This window comes from Magallana gigas, chromosome 7 (assembly GCF_963853765.1).
Source record: "Magallana gigas chromosome 7, xbMagGiga1.1, whole genome shotgun sequence".
NCBI lineage: Eukaryota > Metazoa > Mollusca > Bivalvia > Ostreida > Ostreidae > Magallana > Magallana gigas.
Window position 1 is genome coordinate 19,657,915 of NC_088859.1, and position 24,678 is coordinate 19,682,592.

Below are 24,678 nucleotides of genomic sequence, written 5' to 3' on the forward strand. Positions count from 1 at the left end.
GGAATGAAATCTGTAACATGCCTCATCGACACCAAAGCTCTACAAGAGCAGGTTTTCAAATCTCTAATGGATAAAGCTTTTCATGCTCTGTCATCGATTCCAAATGCTCCTACAACTTATAACGTAACAAGAGGATCCCGACCACCTACAATGGACTTTGTAATGGATGCTCCTACAACTTATAACGTAACAAGAGGATCCCGACCACCTACAATGGACTTTGGAACATGCCCCATCGACACCAAAGCTTTACAAGAACAGGGTTTCAAATCTCTAATGGATAAAGCTTTTCATGCTCTGTCATCGATTCCAAATGCTCCTACAACTTATAACGTAACAAGAGGATCCCGACCACCTACAATGGACTTGAAAATTAAGGACGACATTCTGGAATTCATATACGTTGACTTTGTTCCTGGATTTATTCTGCACAACGAAAAAATATCTATTCCTGGAGCTGCAGTGTCATCATTCGAAGAAACACCTGTTGTCTTCCCAAGGTATGGTCTCATGAAATGGATTAACAAAGAAAATAAAAACATCGACGAGAATGACAAAACTTTCATATGGCGAAGTTGTTCGTCGTCATATGAAAGATTCATGTTCGATCTGTGCGTTGTCAGCGAGGAAAGATGCTACATCAGAACCGCGTGTCGCGTTATGAAAACCTTGGTACATATGCTGAGAGGGCGCCAAAACCAGGCGGCAAATCTGTTGTCGTCATACCACCTGAAAACCGTCGCTATGTACTGCATCCTTCTGCTAACCGTGCCTACGAAGCTGACGTCACCGGGTTATCGCCTTAGTGGGGTCCGCGAGGCTTTGGGATACTTTCTGTCATTTTTGAAGTCAGTACTAGAGAAAAAAGTTCTACCAGATTTTTTCCTAGGAAACGAATACCTGGATAAAATTTTCCCGGGGTCGTATTTCTCCAAAATTCGCATCAAGTACAACTTATTCGACAAAGAAAACCCTGCACTCGTGGAACAGGCGAAATTCGGTTTTCCTGAATTTGAGGGCAATCGGTTTTTAGAACGCAGTTCGCAGTTCGCAGTTCGCAATTGAATAGTGAACTGCGTTCTATAGAACGCAGTTCGCAATTCAAAATTTAGTGCGATTGAATAGTGAACTGCGTTCTATAGAACGCAGTTCGCAATTCAAAATTTAGAATTCATATTTGGGGCCCGCTTGCCTTATATGCAATTCTATGCAATTGAATAGTGAACTGCGTTCTATAGAACGCATTTCGCAATTCAAAATTTAGAATTCATACTTGGGGCCCGCTTGCCTTCTATGCGATTGAATAGTGAACTGCGTTCTATAGAACGCAGTTCGCAATTCAAAATTTAGAATTCATACTTGGGGCCCGCTTGCCTTATATGCGATTGAATAGTGAACTGCGTTCTATAGAACGCAGTTCGCAATTCAAAATTTAGAATTCATACTTGGGGCCCGCTTGCCTTATATGCGATTGAATAGTGAACTGCGTTCTATAAAACGCAGTTCGCAATTCAAAATTTAGAATTCATATTTGGGGCCCGCTTGCCTTATATGCAATTGAATAGTGAACTGCGTTCTAAAGAACGCAGTTCGCAATTCAAAATTTAGAATTCATATTTGGGGCCCGCTTGCCTTATATGCAATTGAATAGTGAACTGCGTTCTATAGAACGCAGTTCGCAATTCAAAATTTAGAATTCATACTTGGGGCCCGCTTGCCTTATATGCGATTGAATAGTGAACTGCGTTCTATAAAACGCAGTTCGCAATTCAAAATTTAGAATTCATACTTGGGGCCCGCTTGCCTTATATGCAATTGAATAGTGAACTGCGTTCTATAGAACGCAGTTCGCAATTCAAAATTTAGAATTCATATTTGGGGCCCGCTTGCCTTATATGCAATTGAATAGTGAACTGCGTTCTATAGAACGCAGTTCGCAATTCAAAATTTAGAATTCCTATTTGGGACCCGCTTGCCTTATATGCAATTGAATAGTGAACTGCGTTCTATAGAACGCAGTTCGCAATTCAAAATTTAGAATTCATATTTGGGGCCCGCTTGCCTTATATGCAATTGAATAGTGAACTGCGTTCTATCTAGAACAATTCAAAATTAAGAATTCATACTTGGGGCCCGCTTGCCTTATATGCAATTGAATAGTGAACTGCGTTCTATAGAACGCAGTTCGCAATTCAAAATTTAGAATTCATACTTGGGGCCCGCTTGCCTTATATGCAATTGAAGATTGAACTGCGTTCTATAGAACGCAGTTCGCAATTCAAAATTTAGAATTCATACTTGGGGCCCGCTTGCCTTATATGCAATTGAATAGTGAACTGCGTTCTATAGAACGCAGTTCGCAATTCAAAATTTAGAATTCATATTTGGGGCCCGCTTGCCTTATATGCAATTGAATAGTGAACTGCGTTCTATAGAACGCAGTTCGCAATTCAAAATTTAGAATTCATATTTGGGGCCCGCTTGCCTTATATGCAATTGAATAGTGAACTGCGTTCTATAGAACGCAGTTCGCAATTCAAAATTTAGAATTCATATTTGGGGCCCGCTTGCCTTATATGCAATTGAATAGTGAACTGCGTTCTATAGAACGCAGTTCGCAATTCAAAATTTAGAATTCCTATTTGGGACCCGCTTGCCTTATATGCAATTGAATAGTGAACTGCGTTCTATAGAACGCAGTTCGCAATTCAAAATTTAGAATTCCTATTTGGGACCCGCTTGCCTTATATGCAATTGAATAGTGAACTGCGTTTTATAGAACGCAGTTCGCAATTCAAAATTTAGAATTCATATTTGGGGCCCGCTTGCCTTATATGCAATTGAATAGTGAACTGCGTTCTATCTAGAACAATTCAAAATTTAGAATTCATACTTGGGGCCCGCTTGCCTTATATGCAATTGAATAGTGAACTGCATTCTATAGAACGCAGTTCGCAATTCAAAATTTAGAATTCATATTTGGGACCCGCTTGCCTTATATGCAATTGAATAGTGAACTGCGTTCTATAGAACGCAGTTCGCAATTCAAAATTTAGAATTCATATTTGAGGCCCGCTTGCCTTATATGCAAGTGAATAGTGAACTGCGTTCTATCTAGAACGCAGTTTGCAATTCAAATTTAGAATTCATATTTGGGTAGTTTTTAGCTCACCGAAACGAAGTCGGGGGGAGCTTATGCTATACCCTCGGCGTCGGCGTCGGCGTCCGAACCTGGTTAAAGTTTTTGTTGCAGGTCCTGTATCTAAGTTATTACTTGTCTTATCTTCACCAAACTTGCATGGATGATGCATCTTGACCTACTCATGGACTTGAAAGACCTGAATGCTGAATCAGGGCCATGAGTTTCAGATGCTGGAGGAGGTTAAGGTTTTTGGAGCAAGTTAGAGTTTTTGGTGCAGGTGCCCTTTGATAGCAATCATTAGGTTACTACTGGTCCTAACTTTACCAAACTTGCATGGATGGTGCATCTTATGATACTGATGCATCAGACATGCTTTAATGCTGAATCTGAGCCTTAGGTTTCAGATGCTGGATGAGGTTAAGGTTTTTAGAGCTGGTTAACGTTTTTGGAGCAGGTGCCCTTTGATGATTATATCTTAGTTATTACTGGTCCTAACTTCACTAAATTTGCATAGATGGTGCGTCTTATGATACTGATATACCTGGCAGGCTTGAATGCTGAATCTGAGCCATAGGTTTCAGATGCTGGATAAGGTTAAGGTTTTTAGAGCTGGTTAACGTTTTTGGAGCAGGTGCCCTTTGATGATTATATCTTAGTTATTACTGGTCCTAACTTCACTAAATTTGCATAGAGGGTGCGTCTTATGATACTGATATACCTGGCAGGCTTGAATGCTGAATCTGAGCCATAGGTTTCAGATGCTGGATGAGGTTAAGGTTTTAAGAGCTGGTTAAAGTTTTTGGAGCAGGTGCCCTTTGATGATTATATCTTAGTTATTACTGGTCCTAACTTCACCAAACTTGCATAGACGGTGTGTCGTATGATACTGATGCCTCTGACAGGAAGGAATGCCGAATCTGAGCCATAAGTTTCGGATGCTGGATGAGGTTAAGGTTTTTAGAGCTGGTTAAAGTTTTGGAGCAGGTGCCCTTTGATGATTATAACTTAGTTATCACTGGTCTTAACTTCACCAAACTTATATAGATGGTGCGTCTTATAATACTGATGCACCTGACAGGCATGAATGCTGAATCTGAGCCATAGGTTTCGGATGCTGAAGGAGGTTAAAGTTTTAAGAGTTTGTTAAAGTTTTTGGAGCAGGTGCCCTCTGATGATTATATCTTAGTTATTACTGGTCCTAACTTCATAAAACTTGCATGGATGATACGTCTTATGATACTGATGCACCTGGCAGGCTTGAATGCTGAATCTGAGGCGTATGTTTCGGATGCTGGATGAGATTTGTTTTTTTGGAACAGGTCACAAATTTTATAGATAATAGCTTGCATAGTTGATTTAGCTATAATATTAATGAACTGCAGAGGTAGCTTCAGATGCAGATCTCCATTATCAAAGTTGCTAAAAAAAATTATCCTATCTAAAACCTGCTTGATAGATGTGTTCGTTGTTAAATGATATAATATGATTCCTATGATATAGTATTGTATGATATGATACACTATTGTTTTATATGAAACAATATTATATCATATATTATATTGTAAAAAGTTATATGATACGATATGATATTGTATCAATTTTTTTTGTACATTATGATATGATATTGTATTGTGATATTGTTATGTATAGTATTGTTTATTATGATACAATATTGTATAATATGATATTGTATAATATCACATATATTATATTTTATCACATGCTATTTCATATGATATTGCAACATAATATAGTATCATATGATATGATATTGTATAATATATATCATATCATATGATACGATATTGTATAAAATGAGATTGGTTTATATAATATATTATTATATCAATATATGAAAATGTATTATATGATATTGTATAATGTGATATTGTATAATATAATTCAATAAAGTATACTATGATATTGTATGATATAATATAGTACTATATCACATGATATTGTATCAATTAATATGATACAATGTTGTAGCTAATTTTATTGTATCATATGATACAATATCCTACATTGTATTAAATATGATACAATATCATACAATGCAATATCATGCTATAATATTATACAGTATAATATTGTGATGCATTATGTGATATGATATTGTATCATATATTATTATAATGTATCATATCATATCAATATCATAATATATTATGATATTGTATTATGTGATCAAATACAATAATGTATAACAAGATACAATGTCATATCATATGTTACAATATCATATTTCATCATTATTTATTACAGTATTTTATTGTAATATATGATATATATTGTACTGGTATCATAGGATGCAATATAGTATTTTATATTATCGTATTGATAAACATTGTATCATATAATACCCTATGAAATGAACATATGATTATTATACAGTTTTTATTATATGATATTGTTATACGATATTTTGTCAAAACAGTATCCATGTATATCCAAGATCATTAACTATGATTTTCAAATAATATGGTAAAGCTGGTCTCATAAAGGTGATTCCTCAAAAAGGTGATCCCTCGTCTCGGTGAGCTTTGTAATCTGTTATTACCTATGTTTAAGAATCGGGCTTATATGCAATTGAATAGTGAACTGCGTTCTATCTAGAAAGCAATTCGCAAATCAAAATTTAGAATTCATATTCGGGACCTGAATTTTTCAGGGGCATCTACTAGTGGTATTTCACTACCACTGTGAAAATATGGTGATGCAGTTATCTATAGTTTCTGAGAATCGGGCTTATATGCAATTGAATACTGTAGTTTCATTGATATTCAAAGGCATCAATTTTCGTGGATAAAGTGAAAATCACAATATCAAGTATACGTAAATTAGTGGCCAATGAACCTATCAATACAAAATGTTAATTAAAATTGCACTTCAATGAATATTTAATTTCGTGGATCAACTAAACAATGATCCACGAAATTCATATCCTTATCTAGTGACACACTAGTAACTATATTTTTATTCATATGCACTGATAATAAATGAAAATAATATATATATTTCAAAGTACATTTTATTTATTTTTTATCCATGCTTGTGTGCATGCATATTTCAGCATGCACAGTCTAATATTTCCGGACACGACTTCCTACTAGACTGTGAAACTTGCAAAGTTGCGTTAGCGCGACGGCGTGTTAAGCAAAGTTGTGTTAGCGCGACGGCGTGTTGTGCAAAGTTGTGTTAGCGCGACGGCGTGTTGTGCAAAGTTGCGTTAGCGCGACGGTGTGTTGTGTACATGTGTTAGCGCAATGTCTCGTTTATCTGAACGCGATGTCGCGCTAATGCAAATGGCCCTATCCGGACACCATACAGATCTCAAAAACTATAGATTACTGCATCACCAAATTTCACAGTGGTAGTGAAATACCACTAGTAGATGCCCCTGAAAATTTCGGGCCCCAAAAATGAATTGCGAACTGCGTTCTAGAACGCAGTTCACTATTCAATTGCATATAAGGCAAGCGGGCCCCAAATATGAATTCTAAATTTTGAATTGCGAACTGCGTTCTATAGAACGCAGTTCACTATTCAATTGCATATAAGGCAAGCGGGCCCCAAATATGAATTCTAAATTTTGAATTGCGAACTGCGTTCTATAGAACGCAGTTCACTCTTCAATTGCATATAAGGCAAGCGGGCCCCAAGTATGAATTCTAAATTTTGAATTGCGAACTGCGTTCTATAGAACGCAGTTCACTCTTCAATTGCATATAAGGCAAGCGGGCCCCAAGTATGAATTCTAAATTTTGAATTGCGAACTGCGTTCTATAGAACGCAGTTCACTATTCAATTGCATATAAGGCAAGCGGGCCCCAAGTATGAATTCTAAATTTTGAATTGCGAACTGCGTTCTATAGAACGCAGTTCACTATTCAATTGCATATAAGGCAAGCGGGCCCCAAGTATGAATTCTAAATTTTGAATTGCGAACTGCGTTCTATAGAACGCAGTTCACTATTCAATTGCATATAAGGCAAGCGGGCCCCAAATATGAATTCTAAATTTTGAATTGCGAACTGCGTTCTATAGAACGCAGTTCACTATTCAATTGCATATAAGGCAAGCGGGCCCCAAATATGAATTCTAAATTTTGAATTGCGAACTGCGTTCTATAGAACGCAGTTCACTATTCAATTGCATATAAGGCAAGCGGGCCCCAAATATGAATTCTAAATTTTGAATTGCGAACTGCGTTCTATAGAACGCAGTTCACTATTCAATTGCATATAAGGCAAGCGGGCCCCAAGTTGCATATAAGGCAAGCGGGCCCCAAATATGAATTCTAAATTTTGAATTGCGAACTGCGTTCTATAGAACGCAGTTCACTATTCAATTGCATATAAGGCAAGCGGGCCCCAAGTATGAATTCTAAATTTTGAATTGCGAACTGCGTTCTATAGAACGCAGTTCACTATTCAATTGCATATAAGGCAAGCGGGCCCCAAATATGAATTCTAAATTTTGAATTGCGAACTGCGTTCTATAGAACGCAGTTCACTATTCAATTGCATATAAGGCAAGCGGGCCCCAAATATGAATTCTAAATTTTGAATTGCTAACTGCGTTCTATAGAACGCAGTTCACTATTCAATTGCATATAAGGCAAGCGGGCCCCAAGTATGAATTCTAAATTTTGAATTGCGAACTGCGTTCTATAGAACGCAGTTCACTATTCAATTGCATATAAGGCAAGCGGGCCCCAAGTATGAATTCTAAATTTTGAATAGCGAACTGCGTTCTATAAAACGCAGTTCACTATTCAATTGCATATAAGGCAAGCGGGCCCCAAGTATGAATTCTAAATTTTGAATTGCGAACTGCGTTCTATAGAACGCAGTTCACTATTCAATTGCATATAAGGCAAGCGGGCCCCAAATATGAATTCTAAATTTTGAATTGCGAACTGCGTTCTATAGAACGCAGTTCACTATTCAATCGCACTAAATTTTGAATTGCGAACTGCGTTCTATAGAACGCAGTTCACTATTCAATTGCGAACTGCGAACTGCGAACTGCGTTCTAAAAACCGATTGCCGAATTTGAGAGAGTCCTTTCTGGATGTTTTGACGCCGGGAATCTGAACCCTAAAGTTGTCAACTTTTTTAGAGACAAGACACTTAACATGTAAGAGGAATACTAGTATCAAGGCGTTCATGTTGCAACATATCATATGTTGAGCATGTACAGAAGTTCACAACGTAAAACTAAAACAATTATAACATTCATCTTTAATTTATTAGATTTGATGTAACATGTTAAAAATAAGTTATTCCTACGTCATTTGACCGCATAATTTCTAAATCCGGACAATTTGGTTGGGGACAGAGAAAAAAATGCCGGATAACCATTTAATACTAGTATACTGTAAAGGTAGTATATTTAGCGAGTACGATATTTGGCGGAATATGATTTTTTAACAAGTTAGCGTGGATTTGATTTAGCGCATTTCTGATTGTACCTATTCATCTACTTAATATACATGTATATTTTACATTTGGCGGTGTACTTGATTTAGCGGACGGCGTTTTCGGCCAAAAACGCTAAATAGAATACACAGCCAAATGCAATACGTGTACAGTAATTTAGATTAATATTTTAAGAAGTTTTTATGGCTGTGATTTTGAGAATATTCTTTGCTGAGTAATTCACAAAGGTTGACTTGAGTATGCCGTGGATTTGCATCATATAAGGAGGACTCGTTTTTGCTTTCTTGTTGTAAAATAAATGTTTAAAAAATAAAAAAAATAAAAAAAAAAAACATGACGGAAATCACAGACTTCAACATCCTGACCCCATACTATTGGCCAGCAATTTACACCAGAAATTGTTCCCTATGGCTTTACCCTCACTAGCATAAAGCAGACCAGATTTTGTAACCATTATGCAGCATTTTAAACATTTGTTACGCTCTGTCATGAAGGGAAAGGGTTTAGGGTCCAATATTTCCTCCACAAAAACTGCATATCTATACTACTCTAAAAAGTTTAAAATCGTACGTATAATAATCATTGCTGAATGACTTGTTTATAACAAAGAGTGTTACTCATTTTCATACATTATCATTATCAAGTATATCTATACAACGTCATTTTATCGCAAATGTCACTCTAAAGTAACGTAAGCGTTAAATAAAACAAAGTTTCGGGGGAAGTCTACCTTTTAAACCAGGCACCTTAATTCTAGTTTGAAATCGAAAACATGGTTCCCATGGTTATACATGTAACGCCTTCAGTCAACCTTTAACTTTAGCAACACGGTACAGAGTATTTAGAACGTTTGGGATAGTTCTTACCGCTGTGTCAAAATTCATGGTGAGATGTACAGGGAGATCAGTTCTGTGAGTGACAGACTTATATCATGACGTTAAAAGACAACTCTGTGGCAAGACATATTCCCCTTCACACCTGCTTTAAGAACGCGAATATCATCATCAAGGAATCCTCAGAGTGACTTAAGAGATGCTGCTGGAGTATGTGTCTGAGACCAAGCAATTCCGAACCGTTTAACGACGTTTTAGGCGTCAAGTAGTGATGGCAACTTTCACCCAACGTCACCGACGTCTCCATCTTATAATTATGATTATAAGGTGCAAAAAACACCAGAGATAGAATCAAGCTTTGTGCATTCATGTCTGCTTCTCTGATTAACGCAAATTTAATTTACGCTTTAATGATGACAGGCTACGTTTGTGCCCCCGTTTTATAGAGAATCTTTCTGACGCAATTGCGATGAAACGAAATCAGTACAGCGGTGGTTCTATGTTGGTATAAGACGGTATATCACTCAACTTAATGCTACTTAATGAACTTTTGCAGCCAAAAGATCTTTTCTTTTCCATTTAATTTGCCGTATCCTGTCGCTGTCGAATGTTGAATGATTTTATTCAGAAGCACAACAAACCGATCGAGAATGGTGTAAAAATAATAAACACCCGCAAATTCACGCAGTCTGAACCCTACTTAGGGTCTATGGGATGAACGTGGAAGGCCATAACATGGAACCAACCACCCAAACACGGTTAGCTCAGCGACTGCCTACATCAAAAATGGAATAGCATCCTACAGGTTGTAATCGAAGTATTAGGATGCGCTGCACTGCATTTTAGTTTATATACGCTAATAAGGACGTAAGCAACATTAATTTGACGTTTTAGTTTTGCCCCTAGATTGTTGAAATGTTGATTGTGACGTTTAACGGTTTGCTTTGTTTTGTTTATTTTCTCTGTATTTTGTTTCTTTATACAATCTGTTTAAATAAAAAAAAAACCATAAATTGATTCTAATTTTTTGGTAGTAAAGTACACATGTGTGTAATCGATTTGTTAAAATCAGTGAATAGTGTTCTAGACAGAATTAAGCAATATAGATCATCAAATCTGTCCAAATTCAGGTTGATGTGACGAATTTTCCCATAGAGGTGAACACTATCACTGAAGCAGTTGAAAATGTGAGAACTATTTGTTAAGTTAGCCATAATATTCAACGATAAACCAATAAATTGAAGAAGAAAAATAACTACACAAGGCCAATTTAAACAATATTGAATCAAAGCTGAACCATGCCTGCAGAGGCAGAAATATGCCGCCATATCGAGGTAGTATTTGATAAATGAACATTTTCGTGGTTATTAACTAAATGTTGCCCCTCTTTATATTATGAATATACGTGTAATCCGTTTATAAGAAAACCTCTCACATTTGTGTATATACTAGTTCAAGTTATAGAGTACAAAGGTGTGTCATTTGGCATGTTAACGTCACGAACTTGATAATTCCAAACTCTACTGATAAGGGGGCACTCTTCTCTCCAGAATATATTATATCGCCATGAACGGCCTTCTGATTCTCTCCTGTCTTGTCGGTAAGTTATTGGTTTACTGAACATTTTTACTCAATTGTACCAAATGTATAAATTGCATACAAAGTATTCAGTACCATGTCCCTTCTATAAAAAAATTTCAGTATCAATTCACTTGAACCTTGATTGCATGTGATTCCATACTTATCAGTAATAATGATATATACCAGTGTTCTATACGTTTATTGATGTTAAGGTTATAAATAAAGAAATATATCAGAATAGAATGAAAAAATAAAATAAAACTGCGGGTAACTGAATTCAAGAAAATTGGCACTATTCGGTATCTATAGACATCATAGTTTGTTCATATTGTAAGAAAAGCATTTTTGTAATGATAATAAGTTGAAAATTGTATACAATTCATATCATCGTAAACGTATGACCAATACTCTCACAAATATATGCAACACACAGGTATATGCGGGATGTCCAACTTTCCTGGGGTTCTTTGCCTTATTGGATGGATGTGTAGAAACAGAGGGATTCGTGAACCTTATTTAAACTTGCATTACTATATAACATACTTAACTTATTGTAGTTATGAAAACTCAAGTATAAGTCATATACTGAAAGCCGCGATTGTAATAGTCTATCCTAAATTCAACTTCAACTCATATTCGCTAGTCAAGGGTCCACATTCCTCTATTAATTCTGAATCGGACCCTTGACAAGCGACGATGACTTCGGCTAGAATTGAGGAATAAGGAATCATTCTATGAGTAGTATGAGGTTATAATTGCGGTCGGGGCGTGATCAAATCCAAAAAAGAGGGCTTTATTGGAATTGATAACGCCCCGACCGAAATTATCACCTCATAATATTCAAAGAATGATTCCTTAAAACTTATATTCACATAATTTTCACCAATTTTTCGATTAAATATTTGAATACGAATAATTCATTGGACTGTATAGTACAAAATCGATACTTGTGTTATCAAGGGGAAAGACACTGAAAAATGTAAATATATACATATAATTCTTACGTTGATCTTTGGAAACCTTTTTATTCACACTCAGGCTCCATTGCCGCCCAGTTGTCGGTACCTTCAACATGCCAGAAAATGTGTACTGCCCAGTACTCGCCGGTCTGTGGAACCAACCACATTACCTACTGTACGTATATGATCCCCCGATTGTGATATTTTTTTAAAGCAATGCCTCTAGGAAAGTCATTTAAGACCACGGCGTTTCGAATCCTTATGTCTTTATTCAAAAGTTTCATACATCGATTCTTACGACAAGAATATATAATCAACCACATTACCTACTGTACGTATATAATCATAATCCTGTGGATTCACGTAATGTGTTTGAATGAACAAAATAATCAAGCTTACTAGCAATGCATGACGTAGGCTTTGGAATGTCACATTTTCGTCAATTATTTGATGTTTTATCGTTTTTACCAATTTACAAGGATGTACGTACGTTGGTCTTAATTATGTTTTTTATTCTTATAACAGCTTCATATAACAAATTCCAAATAAAACGACATTGTATTTTACTTGCTTAATTGTTGGTGAATTATGAGTTCACTTCCATCTTGGTTCAAATTGATAACAAACTAACATACCGCATACTACATTGTACATGTATTAATCTAATCTTAGAAGATATTGGCACACATTTCCAAATAACATTTATTAACCATAGAAAATTACTACCAAATTAATATTTACCTGCGCAACAAACGATATTTATTTATTCAATTCATTATCTAGCAAAGACTTTAGGATTTCTTCGCAAGCCTGTGATAAATCAATCATCTTTTTTTTTTAAATATTAATTATTATTACTACACAGCTAACATATGCAAGCTACAGATCGCACAATGTGAGTACAAACTGCACCACCGCTTCCTTGGAATGTCCCACACAGGAACCTGCTCCTCTTCCGGTGGCACCGTGTCGGTACCGGACCACTACGACTGCAGGAATCCGGAACCTTGTGACGAGGAAGAGACGACTGGAGAGGTCTGCGGATCTGACGGAGTGACCTACAGTAGGCGGGAAATTTGAATTCCGGAAGAATTCGTTTTGCTTTTGAAGACGACACTTAAAACTCAATTTATCTCATACATAGAATGTTAAATGAAAGAGTATCTATTCGGTTGGTTTCGTTAAGGTGTAATATCCCTCTGCTATTACTTTTGCCATATATTTTTTAAAAAATTTCATATTGATTTTCATCAAAGTCAATATTAATCGATTCACATGAAACAAAATTTAAGTGATGAAGCGCTGCTAGATTTTTCAAAAATTGATATGTCAAATCATGATATGAAGAAAACTAGACATAGTGATTAGAAAAAGCAAAATTTTATCATCGCAGCATAAAATTAAAAATCTAAAATGTATATGAAAATAATATATAGTTATAGACATTTTCAATTCATATTACAAAACATATTAAAGCGCAGCATTTTAGTTCAGAATAGCACTTTGTTGTATAAGTTTGCAACAAAAATTGTTTTAATCAGCAAGAGTTATCTTTCTTTATCATAGACTATTGAAGGTTTTACATGTTTTACATACAGTGCATGATAAATTGACACAGTTTCTAAATTTTCGGAAAAGGTTTTCTGTTTTTAAATTTGGATAAGCTAATAGTAAATGGATACATGTTTCAAAAATCCTAAAAATGTAAACCAGAGCATTTTGTTATGTAATACAAAAAGGGGATCAAGTGAAATTTTAATTGGTATGATATCAATATAGGGATATATTGTCTTGACAAATGAGATATAAGGTGGGTTTTTTTCTTTTTCAATTTGTTTTCCCATATCTGCTCCCGCATAATAGAAAAGCCTTATTCAATTTTAAACATTTGAAATGCTATAAGTTTTAAACGATGATAACTAAGTCTAGAATTTGTAATTGTCTTGGTCACATTTTTCCCAATTATAATTCATTCAGCTCTGTAAACGAGCTTTAGATAGAGAAATAAAAATATTCCATCAAAATATTCTCTGCCCTTAAACATCAAACATGTACTGTACATGTACTGAACAAGTACATACAATTTAGTTATATTTAAAAAAAAAAGAATTAATCCATCGGGGGGGGGGGGGGAGGGAGGGGGGGGGGGGGAATAATCATGTAGATATTGCCTCATAATTACTTTCTTATTATGATACATTTCTTGTAATATTTTGTAAAGTTTTCTTTACTTTTTTGCCCCCTGCTTCAAAAGAGCCCTGGGGTTTAAGTTCGTTCCGTTCAAATTTTCTTTTTCTAAAATTTAAATAAGTGTGTCACCTTCCAACATAAATTGGGACCCAGCACCACCTCCCTTGTTGTTTCATGCTTCAATAATTGTGAGTTAACAGAAACAAAGTGATATTATTTTCTACAGAAGTTCATGATCTCTCTTATCAGAGGGACATTCCACCTTAAGGGAATGAAAGGGTTGTGAAATGTAACAATAGTTTAAAAGCTTGACGTGACTTTTTGAATGGCAGTTTATGAGACTTCTCCGCAAAAGATACCGGATTCCTTGTTTACGGTCATCTGCTTTTTTTTTGACAGAGAGCCAATGTTTGTTGGAGCAGGCGGCCTGTGGTTTAGCTTCCGCCGGAGATCACATGACCAAATCTCACAGTGGCGCTTGCACCGCAATGGAAACCAGCCACGAATGCCCCACCAAATGCGACACCACTGTGGACCCAGTGTGTAGCAACGCCAACGTCACATACAGTTTGTGTCTACTTCAGTCAATGCAATCTTCGATAAAGAGAAACATACTTTATTTTTTAACGAAGAATTTTTTTGATACTAATTCAGACTTTTCACATTTTTTTTATCTCTCAGAAAACCCATGTATCTTGAAGCAGACTTACTGTCGATTTTTGAAATACAACAACCCCACATACTTAGAGAGGTACGAAGTTAATCACGCAGGAACCTGTGATGGTTCGGACCCAACCAAGACCGTTGCAGTAAGTTCCGTCTTCTAGAATATACTAGTACATAACAACCGTAGATCTTGGATTGTTTCGTTGCCAATCAATCAAATCAATCCAGAAATTTATCAAATTGATTTCAATAGGTTGATTGCAACCAGTACAAGCCCCACCTTGGATCTGTCGCCATTGAGGGTTCCACCAGCACCTACTCTTGTCCCCACATTGACTCGCACACCAGGGCCGACTACGTGTGTGGATCTGACGGACACACTTATTATTCCGAATGCTACTACTGCCAACACTTGGCGCGTGTGAGCAAAAATGGTAGCTAGATTTTTATCTACTTTTTTGGTACAATTTTCATCTGTATATATGTATGCATTTAATGCGCACCATGCCATCTTCTATAGTTAATTTAATTTTTAAAATGCTGAAAATGAGAACCCCATGTTATGGGTGGTTTAGTTATTTTCTTTTCATTTTGAAATAGGGTTGGGCGATGAGTAAATTCAGTTGAATTTTCAAATATTGTTCAATATACATGTGTTTTATCAATCTACAGGCGACACCTCAGGAGCGTCCATTCTTATGCAGGGAGTCTGTCCTCATTACCTTACTCAGCACGTTATCGGATGAAGTTATTATATCTATTGTATATGAATTAAACCGACAATTTTACTATGAAATATTGTTAATTTGAGAGAGAGGGGGGGGGGGGTGTCGTTTGTGGGTAAACATTAAGATTCTTCCTATAAACTACGTCGCAAATTTTGATTTGTAAGATCTGGAGAGAGAGAGAGAGAGAGAGAGAGAGAGAGACAGACAGACAGACAGACAGACAGACAGACGGACGAAGGTTATAAATTCATTATATAAATAAAATATCCTTTACAAAAATTTAGATTATTGAGAATAAAAATTTGTCATGTACAAATTTTGATTCTCAATAATCTTGTGATTGACAATAACCAATGGCTTTAGTGAATTATTTAGGGTTGGTCTTGTACTCGTTCTTCTAGCCTGGCCAAAATGATTGCAACGCAGTTAAGTTATAAAAGGAACAAAGAGAAATGAGCTGGATAACACTTACAGTCTTATTGCTGATTGTTACATTCATCTTTAGTCAGAGCAGGAACAGATAATTCACCGCCAAAAAAATCAGGTTTCCAGAGCATCTGACTAGCGAAGCTAGTCGGGCAAAAATGGTCTCAGTTTCCATAATTATGAGATGGAGGATAGTACCACAGTTTGATTAACAGGAATAATCCTTTAACATGGCAAGGCGAGGTTCTGGAAAGGACTACATATAGCTGACTCCCAGAAATCAGATTTACAAAACCTGTGTTACATGTATGTGTACCTGTAGTTAACTTGATCAAACTTGGTCATTTTTGGTCAAGGTTCTAAGGATCTAAAGACGAGCGAAGTGGCCTCTATCAATATTTACGTCCACAAACTATTTTTTTTTCTTTATAAAAAAAATCGATGGAAATTAATGTAAAAACTGCCAAGTTCTACTCGATGCTGGCTTTAGTTCAAGCCGGTTTAAAAACGAAATGTGCGAGTTTCTGTAACTGTTAAAAAGTAAGTGCTTTCGACAAATTAAACACAAACTTATAATATTCAAATGACTTTCATAAATAAATCTTTAACTCATTATAATTAGTTTACGTCCATTTTTCTTATTTATTTATTTTTTGCATTTCTGAGGTTGACTTTGCATGGATTATTTCGTGGTCGATCGAACCATACTTTTTAAGAAATAGCGCTACATTTAAAGTACGAACTCCAAGGACATACACTGACAGTGTAGCAACAGTGGTAACCTTCATACAGGGAAAATAGGATATTTCGTGTAACGTGCTGATCGACAATTATATGAATTTACGTATTTTTAACACACTCAAAATGGGCAATTGAAAAAAAAACATAAAGAAAGATGTAAATTATAACAATAAAATGGCTTCTTTGGCGTTTTATACGAGCTTAATAACGGTAAACATTGTAGATGACTTTACATAACCTTAGTTTGTTGTTGGGTTGTGCTTTTTTATGCAATGCTTGAACGAAACTTTTGTATTTTGTAGCTGCATGAAACACCAAGGAAAGCATTTCATTGTTTTAATAACCCCCCCCCCCCACTTAATTGTGATGAGCACAAAAGATAGAGAAAAACTAACATGGCACACAGTTCTTGGCAAAAAAGGAGGGGGGGGGATAAGTTACTCTAGATCTCATTCAACTGCTTTCTGGAAAATGTTTAGGTATTGTTGTTTAGTTACTGCCAAAGAATAACACAGTGACAATAGTGTTGTGTATAAATAGTTGACAATTTATTATTCTCATCCATCCTAAACATACAGATACAAACACAAAAAACATTCATGCATCTTCAACAGCATAACTGTAGATTATAACACTATAATTAACGGTCTGTCAAAAATTACAGTCCAGACAAAAGTAAGGGACACAAAATCTTGAAGGTAGTTGAACACACCTTTTACCCGGTACATCTTCTCACTTATCGTAACATCATACACCCTTGCTTTATTTTATCGTCATTATATAAAAATGGACATCAATACAACAAGCTTTTCAAAATTCACAATTTTTTCAATTAAAAAGAAGTACGGGTATGTCATTGCCAGCAAATAATATCTGACTATGGGGAAAAAAGCTGACTGATTCACACACACAAATAAATCTCCATTTTACATTTTTATTTTTTCAAGTTCATCTTTAGTGATATATTTCCTGAAAAGAAGTAATACTTTTTGCTAACTTGAAATGTTAGTACAGTGTATTGAAATATATATTTTGTGGTTTTTTGTTTTTGTCTTGGTACAAATGATGAACACTTTTGATGGCGAGAAGATTGTTTTCACAGTCAATTGCAATACATTGGTGGAAAATTTCTAATTCTTAATAATGGATTTTTCAAGTACATATACACCCGTTTAAAAATATTTTATCTTTTTTTTTTTTAATAAATCCTGTAAGTATTAATCAATTTAGTTTATATCTGAACACAGAAGCACAAAAAAGAATGAAAAAAAAAATTATATGAAAAAAAAGGATCCCTACTCAAAAGCAATGGAATTTCGCACGAGAAGAAAAAACAAAACTAATTCATGTGGAATAACGAACATGGAGTTGTTGTAAGCAAATGAACTTTGTTATTCAACATGGTTGAAATGATTATCACAAAGAGCTGCTTCTTCTCGATGGAAGGAGGAGTTATCCCATCCTGATGTCAATCTCTAGAACTTCCGAAATACAATTTGTCTCTCTGTGGAAAAGTTAAGTTGCCTTGCAGTGTTCACCATGTCTTATGTGTTGCGCTATTAAAGTCGTTTTTTAATTGATGTACTGAGCTAGCCAGCGGAAGCCCTCTCCGTATCCCTGTCTTTTCAGAACACTACACATGAATAATTCCATTGGACGTCCCGGAAGCTCGTTTCTGGGCACTGTTCCCTGATGACGAAGAAGGAAAACAAATCTTTTTAATCTCAAATAAATTGATTGAATTGCTGTTCAAAACATTTTCACAAAAATGTTAACACATAACCGAATATGAAATAGAATTTCAATTAAATCTTTTAATTATTAAGCATGTTCTAATCTTAAAAAAATGCACTTGAATTTTTTCTTATGCCATTACATATAAACCAGAGACTGCTACCTTAATTAACCACTAAAAAGATGTGTAAAAAAATAAAATCTTTGGTTATTTGTTGGGAAGGGTATTTTGGTTTAGTCTTGCTTCAAAATCCATGTGGAACTGCATATCTGCTTTTATAAAAATTGTCTGGTGGACACTTACCTGAAAAACATTGTTGGCATAACATCATTAATAAATAAAACCACAAACTCACCTTTCCTGTAGTTTGCCCGTGCAGTCCTAACCAGTGACGAATTTCATCTTCACTTGCAGCACCAGCCTTGTCAATTTTGTTGCCAAGAACAAGCACAGGTGCACTGGCCACTTGTTCGTCTGTCAGTAAACTCTGAAATATTAACAAAGAATTCTACATACCGGTCAATTTCATTAAGTCCTTGATCTATCAAATTGACTTTCCATCAATTTTTTCTGTCACTCTTGTTATGATTCACCAGAGCTTAACAGATGATAAGAAATGATTAAAGCCTCTCGGGAGTACTTCTATTGCAAGAGAAAGTTTAAGACATATTTTTCAAGGAGCAAGAGTCTTTGACCTTTAAAATGTACTTTCAGGTGTCATTCTGTTAGAATTCACACGAGCTTAACATATTATAACAAATGATTTCAAGTTTTTAAAGAAATATTAATGCAAGAACAAGATAAACCTACAGCTTCTGTTAAAAGCCATCTTAAATCTATCTGGCTTGTAAAATTGTACTACCCTTAAGCTAAAATAATTTTCATATACTGGTAAGTTAAAATACAATATTAATGCTTACATCTGTTTCGATCAAGTCATGTTGTGTCATTGATACGGCCCAATAAACCTATCTCAGTGCAACGATATACTTACATCTAACTCTGCCTTGGCTTCTGCGAACCTCTCCCTGTCACATACATCTACCAGAAAGACTATACCATCAACAGCTGGAAAGTACTCCTTCCATACTCTTCTGGCTGCAGAAAGCAATAAAAAAAAATTATTTTCTTAGAAAGTTACATACAAGACAGCAATATGTGGTAAGAGTAGTCAAAGAAGTTAGCCAACTCCAAATTAAATATCTGTAATACATTTACTGCATTCAACTACTTATAACAACTTTTATTACATTGTAATACATGTACCATTTACCTTGCTGATGACCTCCAAGGTCAAAGGTTGTGAACCTCATTCCTCCCATTGATAATTCTTCTGAAGCTAAACATGGAAAGCAAAACATGAATCTCGATGCAGAATTGATCAACAGTTTTCTTAGCAATGAAAGCACATACTGATAGTGATTAAAATATATTCCTTCAAAATAATTTAATTGAAAGATTATATATAGACTAGAGTGTTAAAATAATGTCATTCTATTTGTAACAATTTTTCAAAATACGAATGAATCCACATGTTACAGAATTTAATACATTGTATGATGCAATTATAAAAAAAAAAAAGATTTCTTAAACAGGAAAACATATGGATATTCACCCCCATTACTGACCCTGGCTCTACAATATACATCTAGTTATATAATATGTGGGGGAGTAATGAAGGTGAATACATTCAAGTCTTTTTTTGGTTTATAAATATCTCTCCATGCTTACTTGGGTGAAGTGTGGGAACATGCTGTGCCATCCGGTCATCTTTTAACATGTGAAGCAGTGTTGTCTTTCCAGCATTGTCTAGCCCAAGGAACACAAGCTTACCCGACTTTTTATAAAGACCTACAATGTAAAGCCATGCCTTTAACTCTCATGCGCTCAGTGCTTAAAAGCCTGATCACTCAACATTTCAATGTTTGGATAGACTTGCAAATTTGGGTCAGCGCATTATCAAATAAGGTGGACTAAAGAGAGAAAAATCATGCAATATTTCAGAGGTTTATTCAGCCAGCTTCTTCTTCCTGTAAATTTTTACATCATTTGAAGCGTTCTTACCTCTGATAGGAAACTTCTAAATTTAATATAAAATGCTATACATGATCTATCAAACATGTTTACATCTATTATCATTTATCTTCTATGTGTACTGGAATTTGACTAGCTGGTGCAAGTCATAGTAACCCAGTTTTACCTTACCCTGGTATAAATAACAAAAATTAACTTTTCCCTTTATAACATCCAACACTTTCACAAAGTCCTCTGTAGCCCTTTCATATTCTCTACTGTACCTATCACATATACAAGACATCAAACTCCACATTGGGTGCTTCAAATGTTTAGCTGTATCACATGAAATTCCATTTGTTAGTAGATATCATCACCAGACAATTGTGAAAACCATTCAATATTGAATAAACCTCAACATCAAATCTAGAAATGCTTTCCAAGATGCAACATGGGCAGTCAGATGCTGTTGCGTAATTGCCTCATCTGCCTGCTTACTTGGATGTAGAGTGGGCATTGGCTGGGTGATGTGACCCGCTTTCAACACACTCAGAAGCGTTGTTTTCCCAGCATTATCTAATCCCAACAAGAGAAGCTTGCCAGATTTGAGCCGCAGTCCTCCAGTTTTGGAATACAGAGTCAACCATTAGATAAACTAAATAACTTTTTAACTTTTGGAAACAGATTTTTTAATTCAGATTTAATATCCATTGGTGCATTAAAATATATAAATTATATATACATATATATAAAAATAGTGCATTGGCTACCATTTTTTAAAGGAAAAAAAATTGCTCAGCTATTAGACCAACTATTATTTTTTTTCCTCAGAATCCTGTCTGTGTTTGTTGGGTGGGGCTTTACTCAACTAATTTTAGATTAACATGGAGTAGCCATGAACAAGAGGGTATTATCATGTTAAAATATTTATACTTATTCATATACATAGGAAATGTCACAGTTCCCCAAAAATGACTGTTTTACATAGTTCTAAGTTGTTGTTAAAGTTTACTTCTAGTTTAGCCATGGAATGGAAATGGATCAAGCCAGAAGTGTCTCTTTGCAATTTTTTTTTTAATTATCAACTATTTAACACCACAGTACTTTGACAAAATAGAACAAAAATATCAAAAGCAGAAATCTCCTTTTCTTCCATTGATGAACCAATTCATGTGTAGTATTTTGCATTCAGATCATGTGTAGAATTTTCCCTTTAGATTCAATGGAATTCTTACCTAAATAATTTAAGATGCCTGCAAACCAATCCCACAAAAACATCTTCAGGAATTGCTATAGAAGATCTGTAGCTATATGTAAAGAAAAAGAATTCCATGTAGATATTATTGTAAATATATAAATAGTTAGGCCTATGCAATGGCATACTTATAAAACATTCACAAGTTGCATATTAAGAACAAATGATTATTAATAACAAAGGAGACTATTGATCTTCAATAAATATCTATCAACTTTTAATTTGATAATTTTCATCTTTAAACCCATCAGATGGCATGCATCATCACCAATCCAAGGGTTATGACGAAACATTGACAGATGTTCTAAAAATACAAAAATCGGAGGTCGAAACCCCTAGGTTTCCATTCATCAAATGTTATTTTCAAAGTTTAGACATTCCATATTCAGTTAAAATATAAAGAATTTGTCAAAGAATATCGAGAATGTAACTTAAACTTACAAATAAAATCCACAGTCTCCGTACTTTGTACACGACGCAAAATGGAGTCTACGTTGCAAATCTAAAAACAAAGTATGTGTTGATTCGTTGACACTTCCCTCTTCAACCAATCAGATTGCTGTTTACAAAGTCACTCGTTTGTAGGTGAATGTTTCACGCAAGTAAAGACTGAAGAGAGAGAGAGATAGCCATCAAGCATGGCATCTCTATCACAGGTATATTTCAACTGCAGTTGTAGTAACGGTATCTTAAGGGACAAGTTAATCATTTTTTCAATTTCATGACAATGAACTAAATTGTCATAATTTTTAGTTCGAATTTCCTCAGATTTTTAGCTGAAAGCATTAAGCATGACCAGTGACGTATAACAAGTTATACTAATATAACTAATATAATGTGCAAATAAATATCAGAAAAACTACATGTATTGTAGTAAGAAAGGAGGAATGAGCACATAACATCTGTATAAATACAATGAAATATATAACTGGACCGGGAATCGAACCCGGGACCCATGCAACTTTATGCTGTTTATAGTCAGGAGCTCAACCACTGATCTATACTCAGGCTGATATCCACGGTGCATATAATACAACTAATACAATGTCATCACTTTACTTTTCTTTGAAATTCTGATGCACACTTTTACCAGCCCCATTAAATAAAATAGTAGATTCTTGATCTGCATTTTTAAAAATTAAACATACTTCATTCTTTGAGGATGGAATATTGGAAAGTGACAACTTCATTTAAAAAGTCTCTAAAGAATTTTTTGGTACTAAGTTTTTCCACATAATGCTTTTCAAAAATAGGCTGAACTTTTTGCAACATAAATTGAAAATTTTTTGTATGTGCCTGAGTTTTTTACATTGAGCTACAGATCTACAGCTTAGTTTAATTAATGTACCCAATACCCATCTATATTTATAAAGTAAGATGTCTCTTAATTTGTCTGGTATAAAACAAATGAGATAAATGTAAACTAAACTTTATTAAACAGAAAGTCTGTTGTCTGTAATCTAGTTTTCATTTGGAGAGCTACAGTGACACAGCTGCATGTATAATGTACATGTAGTCCCTTAGGCCATTTGTTGTTGATTTGAAACACATGCAATTATAACATGTTTTAGTACTTCTTGATTGTACAGAATCCCAGTGAGAATCTGAAATTTTGCCATCCTTTGCTTTATTCTTTAGAATAGTGTTTTATGAGGCAACTTATATCCATTGGGTCAATCATCATATAACCTTTTTGGATTTTACTTGGTCAAATGTCCTAAATATTTTGCATGGCTTACGGCTAACAGATACCGGTACATTTTCTTTTTAATACCCATTTTCATATATACAGTTGGAATATATGGTATGTACATTGCATAGCGTCCATGGGAATCAACCTCCTCCGGTTGATGAAATTCATTATTTCTTGATTGCCGTTTGGTCACCTTCATTATACCGCTCAGTATCCTAGTACAATGTACATGTATACTTTCCTTTTCAGATTTTCAGATCAGCCCTAGCTCATGATTGCCCAAATTCAGTCTTGTTTTCTCTGACATTTTCATTGCAGAGAAATGATACTGAAATTAAAAGAGTTGTATACATGGATAAATTATATGTGATTTTATTTTATTTCAGAGATTTTTCTCACATTCCTCTACCTGTGGAAAACTAGCTAGGACATTCAGCACGTCACCCCACTTGTCAAAAAATCTAAGAGCTGGTAAAATTCATAATCCTAAGAATTTTCCTGTGTCATATGAAGTTACATGGCCTCCTGATGCTATTGGAGTTAAAAAAGCTTGGAATAGTTGGGATACAAGTAAGTAATTGTATAATGTATGTTCTAATATTTTACGTTATAATGAATTCATATGAAAGCCTCAAAGGTATACATTAACCATTCAACAACATTATTAATCTCATTGTACCTACCGGTATTAACCAATTTATACCAGTGTAATAAGGTATACCGGGTGCGTCTTTTAACCCCAAGGAACCCCAAGGAAACCCCAAGGAACCCCAAGGAAACCCCAAGGAACCTCAAGGATACCCCAAGGAACCCCAATGACAAAAATTAATAAATTTTAATACCCAAGGGGTCTTATTGGACTTCAAGGGTCACCTCTTAGTACCCCAAGGGTACCCCAAGGAACCCCAAGGAAACCCGTAAGAACCCCATGGAACCCAAATGATAAAGTTATTAACCAGTGATACCCCAGGGGTCTCATTCGAATCAAAGGCTCACCCCAAGGTACTCCAGTGATAGAAATTAATAACTATTTATACCCAAGGGGTCTCATTTGAATCCAAGGGTCACCTCGTAGTACCCCAAGGATACCCCAAGGAACCCCAAGTATACTCATTAGAACCCCAAGTAACCCCAATAATAGAAATTAGTAACTAATGATACCCCAGGAGTCTCATTATACCCCTATACCCCCACAAATGAAGTTTAAGGGGGTATATTGGTTTCACCCTGTCCGTCCGTCTGTCCGTCTCTCTGTAGATGCTACTTTGTCCC

The 24,678-nt window shown here is 35.3% G+C and overlaps 2 protein-coding genes across 4 annotated transcripts; one reads left to right on the forward strand and one right to left on the reverse strand.

The window, feature by feature from the left end:
- Window positions 1-10,870: 10,870 nt before the first annotated feature.
- Window positions 10,871-15,611, forward strand: LOC105341089 (four-domain proteases inhibitor). Of its 2 annotated transcripts, XM_011447397.4 has the most exons (7): window positions 10,871-11,019; window positions 12,039-12,134; window positions 12,825-13,022; window positions 14,549-14,716; window positions 14,831-14,958; window positions 15,069-15,249; window positions 15,488-15,611. In XM_011447397.4, exons 1-7 carry the CDS (start codon window positions 10,986-10,988, stop codon window positions 15,559-15,561), a joined length of 879 nt encoding a protein of 292 aa, XP_011445699.3. In that variant the 5' UTR covers window positions 10,871-10,985; the 3' UTR covers window positions 15,562-15,611. The 2 variants fall into 2 exon arrangements, with proteins under 2 accessions (XP_011445699.3, XP_065922873.1); XM_066066801.1 differs by lacking the exons at window positions 10,871-11,019; window positions 12,039-12,134 and adding an exon at window positions 12,141-12,290.
- Window positions 15,612-17,236: 1,625 nt separating this feature from the next.
- LOC105341091 (small COPII coat GTPase SAR1) lies at window positions 17,237-22,289 on the reverse strand. 2 transcript variants are annotated; one of them, XM_066065367.1, is made up of 7 exons: window positions 22,155-22,289; window positions 21,694-21,765; window positions 20,957-21,076; window positions 19,719-19,784; window positions 19,440-19,543; window positions 18,801-18,932; window positions 17,237-18,399 (listed from the first exon to the last, which is right to left on the reverse strand). In XM_066065367.1, exons 2-7 carry the CDS (start codon window positions 21,734-21,736, stop codon window positions 18,283-18,285), a joined length of 582 nt encoding a protein of 193 aa, XP_065921439.1. In that variant the 5' UTR covers window positions 21,737-21,765; window positions 22,155-22,289; the 3' UTR covers window positions 17,237-18,282. The 2 variants fall into 2 exon arrangements, with proteins under 2 accessions (XP_065921439.1, XP_065921438.1); XM_066065366.1 differs by lacking the exon at window positions 20,957-21,076 and adding an exon at window positions 20,177-20,296 and having other exon boundaries at window positions 22,155-22,278.
- Window positions 22,290-24,678: the final 2,389 nt, after the last annotated feature.

Bases quoted from the DNA above. Each gene is read 5' to 3' on its own strand.
- LOC105341089 (XM_011447397.4), top strand. From the start codon at position 10,986: ATGAACGGCCTTCTGATTCTCTCCTGTCTTGTCG. The intron at 12,135-12,824 runs GTACGTATATGA...ATTACTACACAG, and splicing joins AACCAACCACATTACCTACT to CTAACATATGCAAGCTACAG. The intron at 13,023-14,548 runs GTAGGCGGGAAA...TTTTTTTGACAG, and splicing joins ATCTGACGGAGTGACCTACA to AGAGCCAATGTTTGTTGGAG.
- LOC105341091 (XM_066065367.1), bottom strand. From the start codon at position 21,736: ATGTTTTTGTGGGATTGGTTTGCAGGCATCTTAAATTATTTAG. The intron at 21,077-21,693 runs GTAAGAATTCCA...CCAAAACTGGAG, and splicing joins AGGCATCTTAAATTATTTAG to GACTGCGGCTCAAATCTGGC. The intron at 19,544-19,718 runs GTAAATGGTACA...TGCTTTCTGCAG, and splicing joins CCTTGGAGGTCATCAGCAAG to CCAGAAGAGTATGGAAGGAG.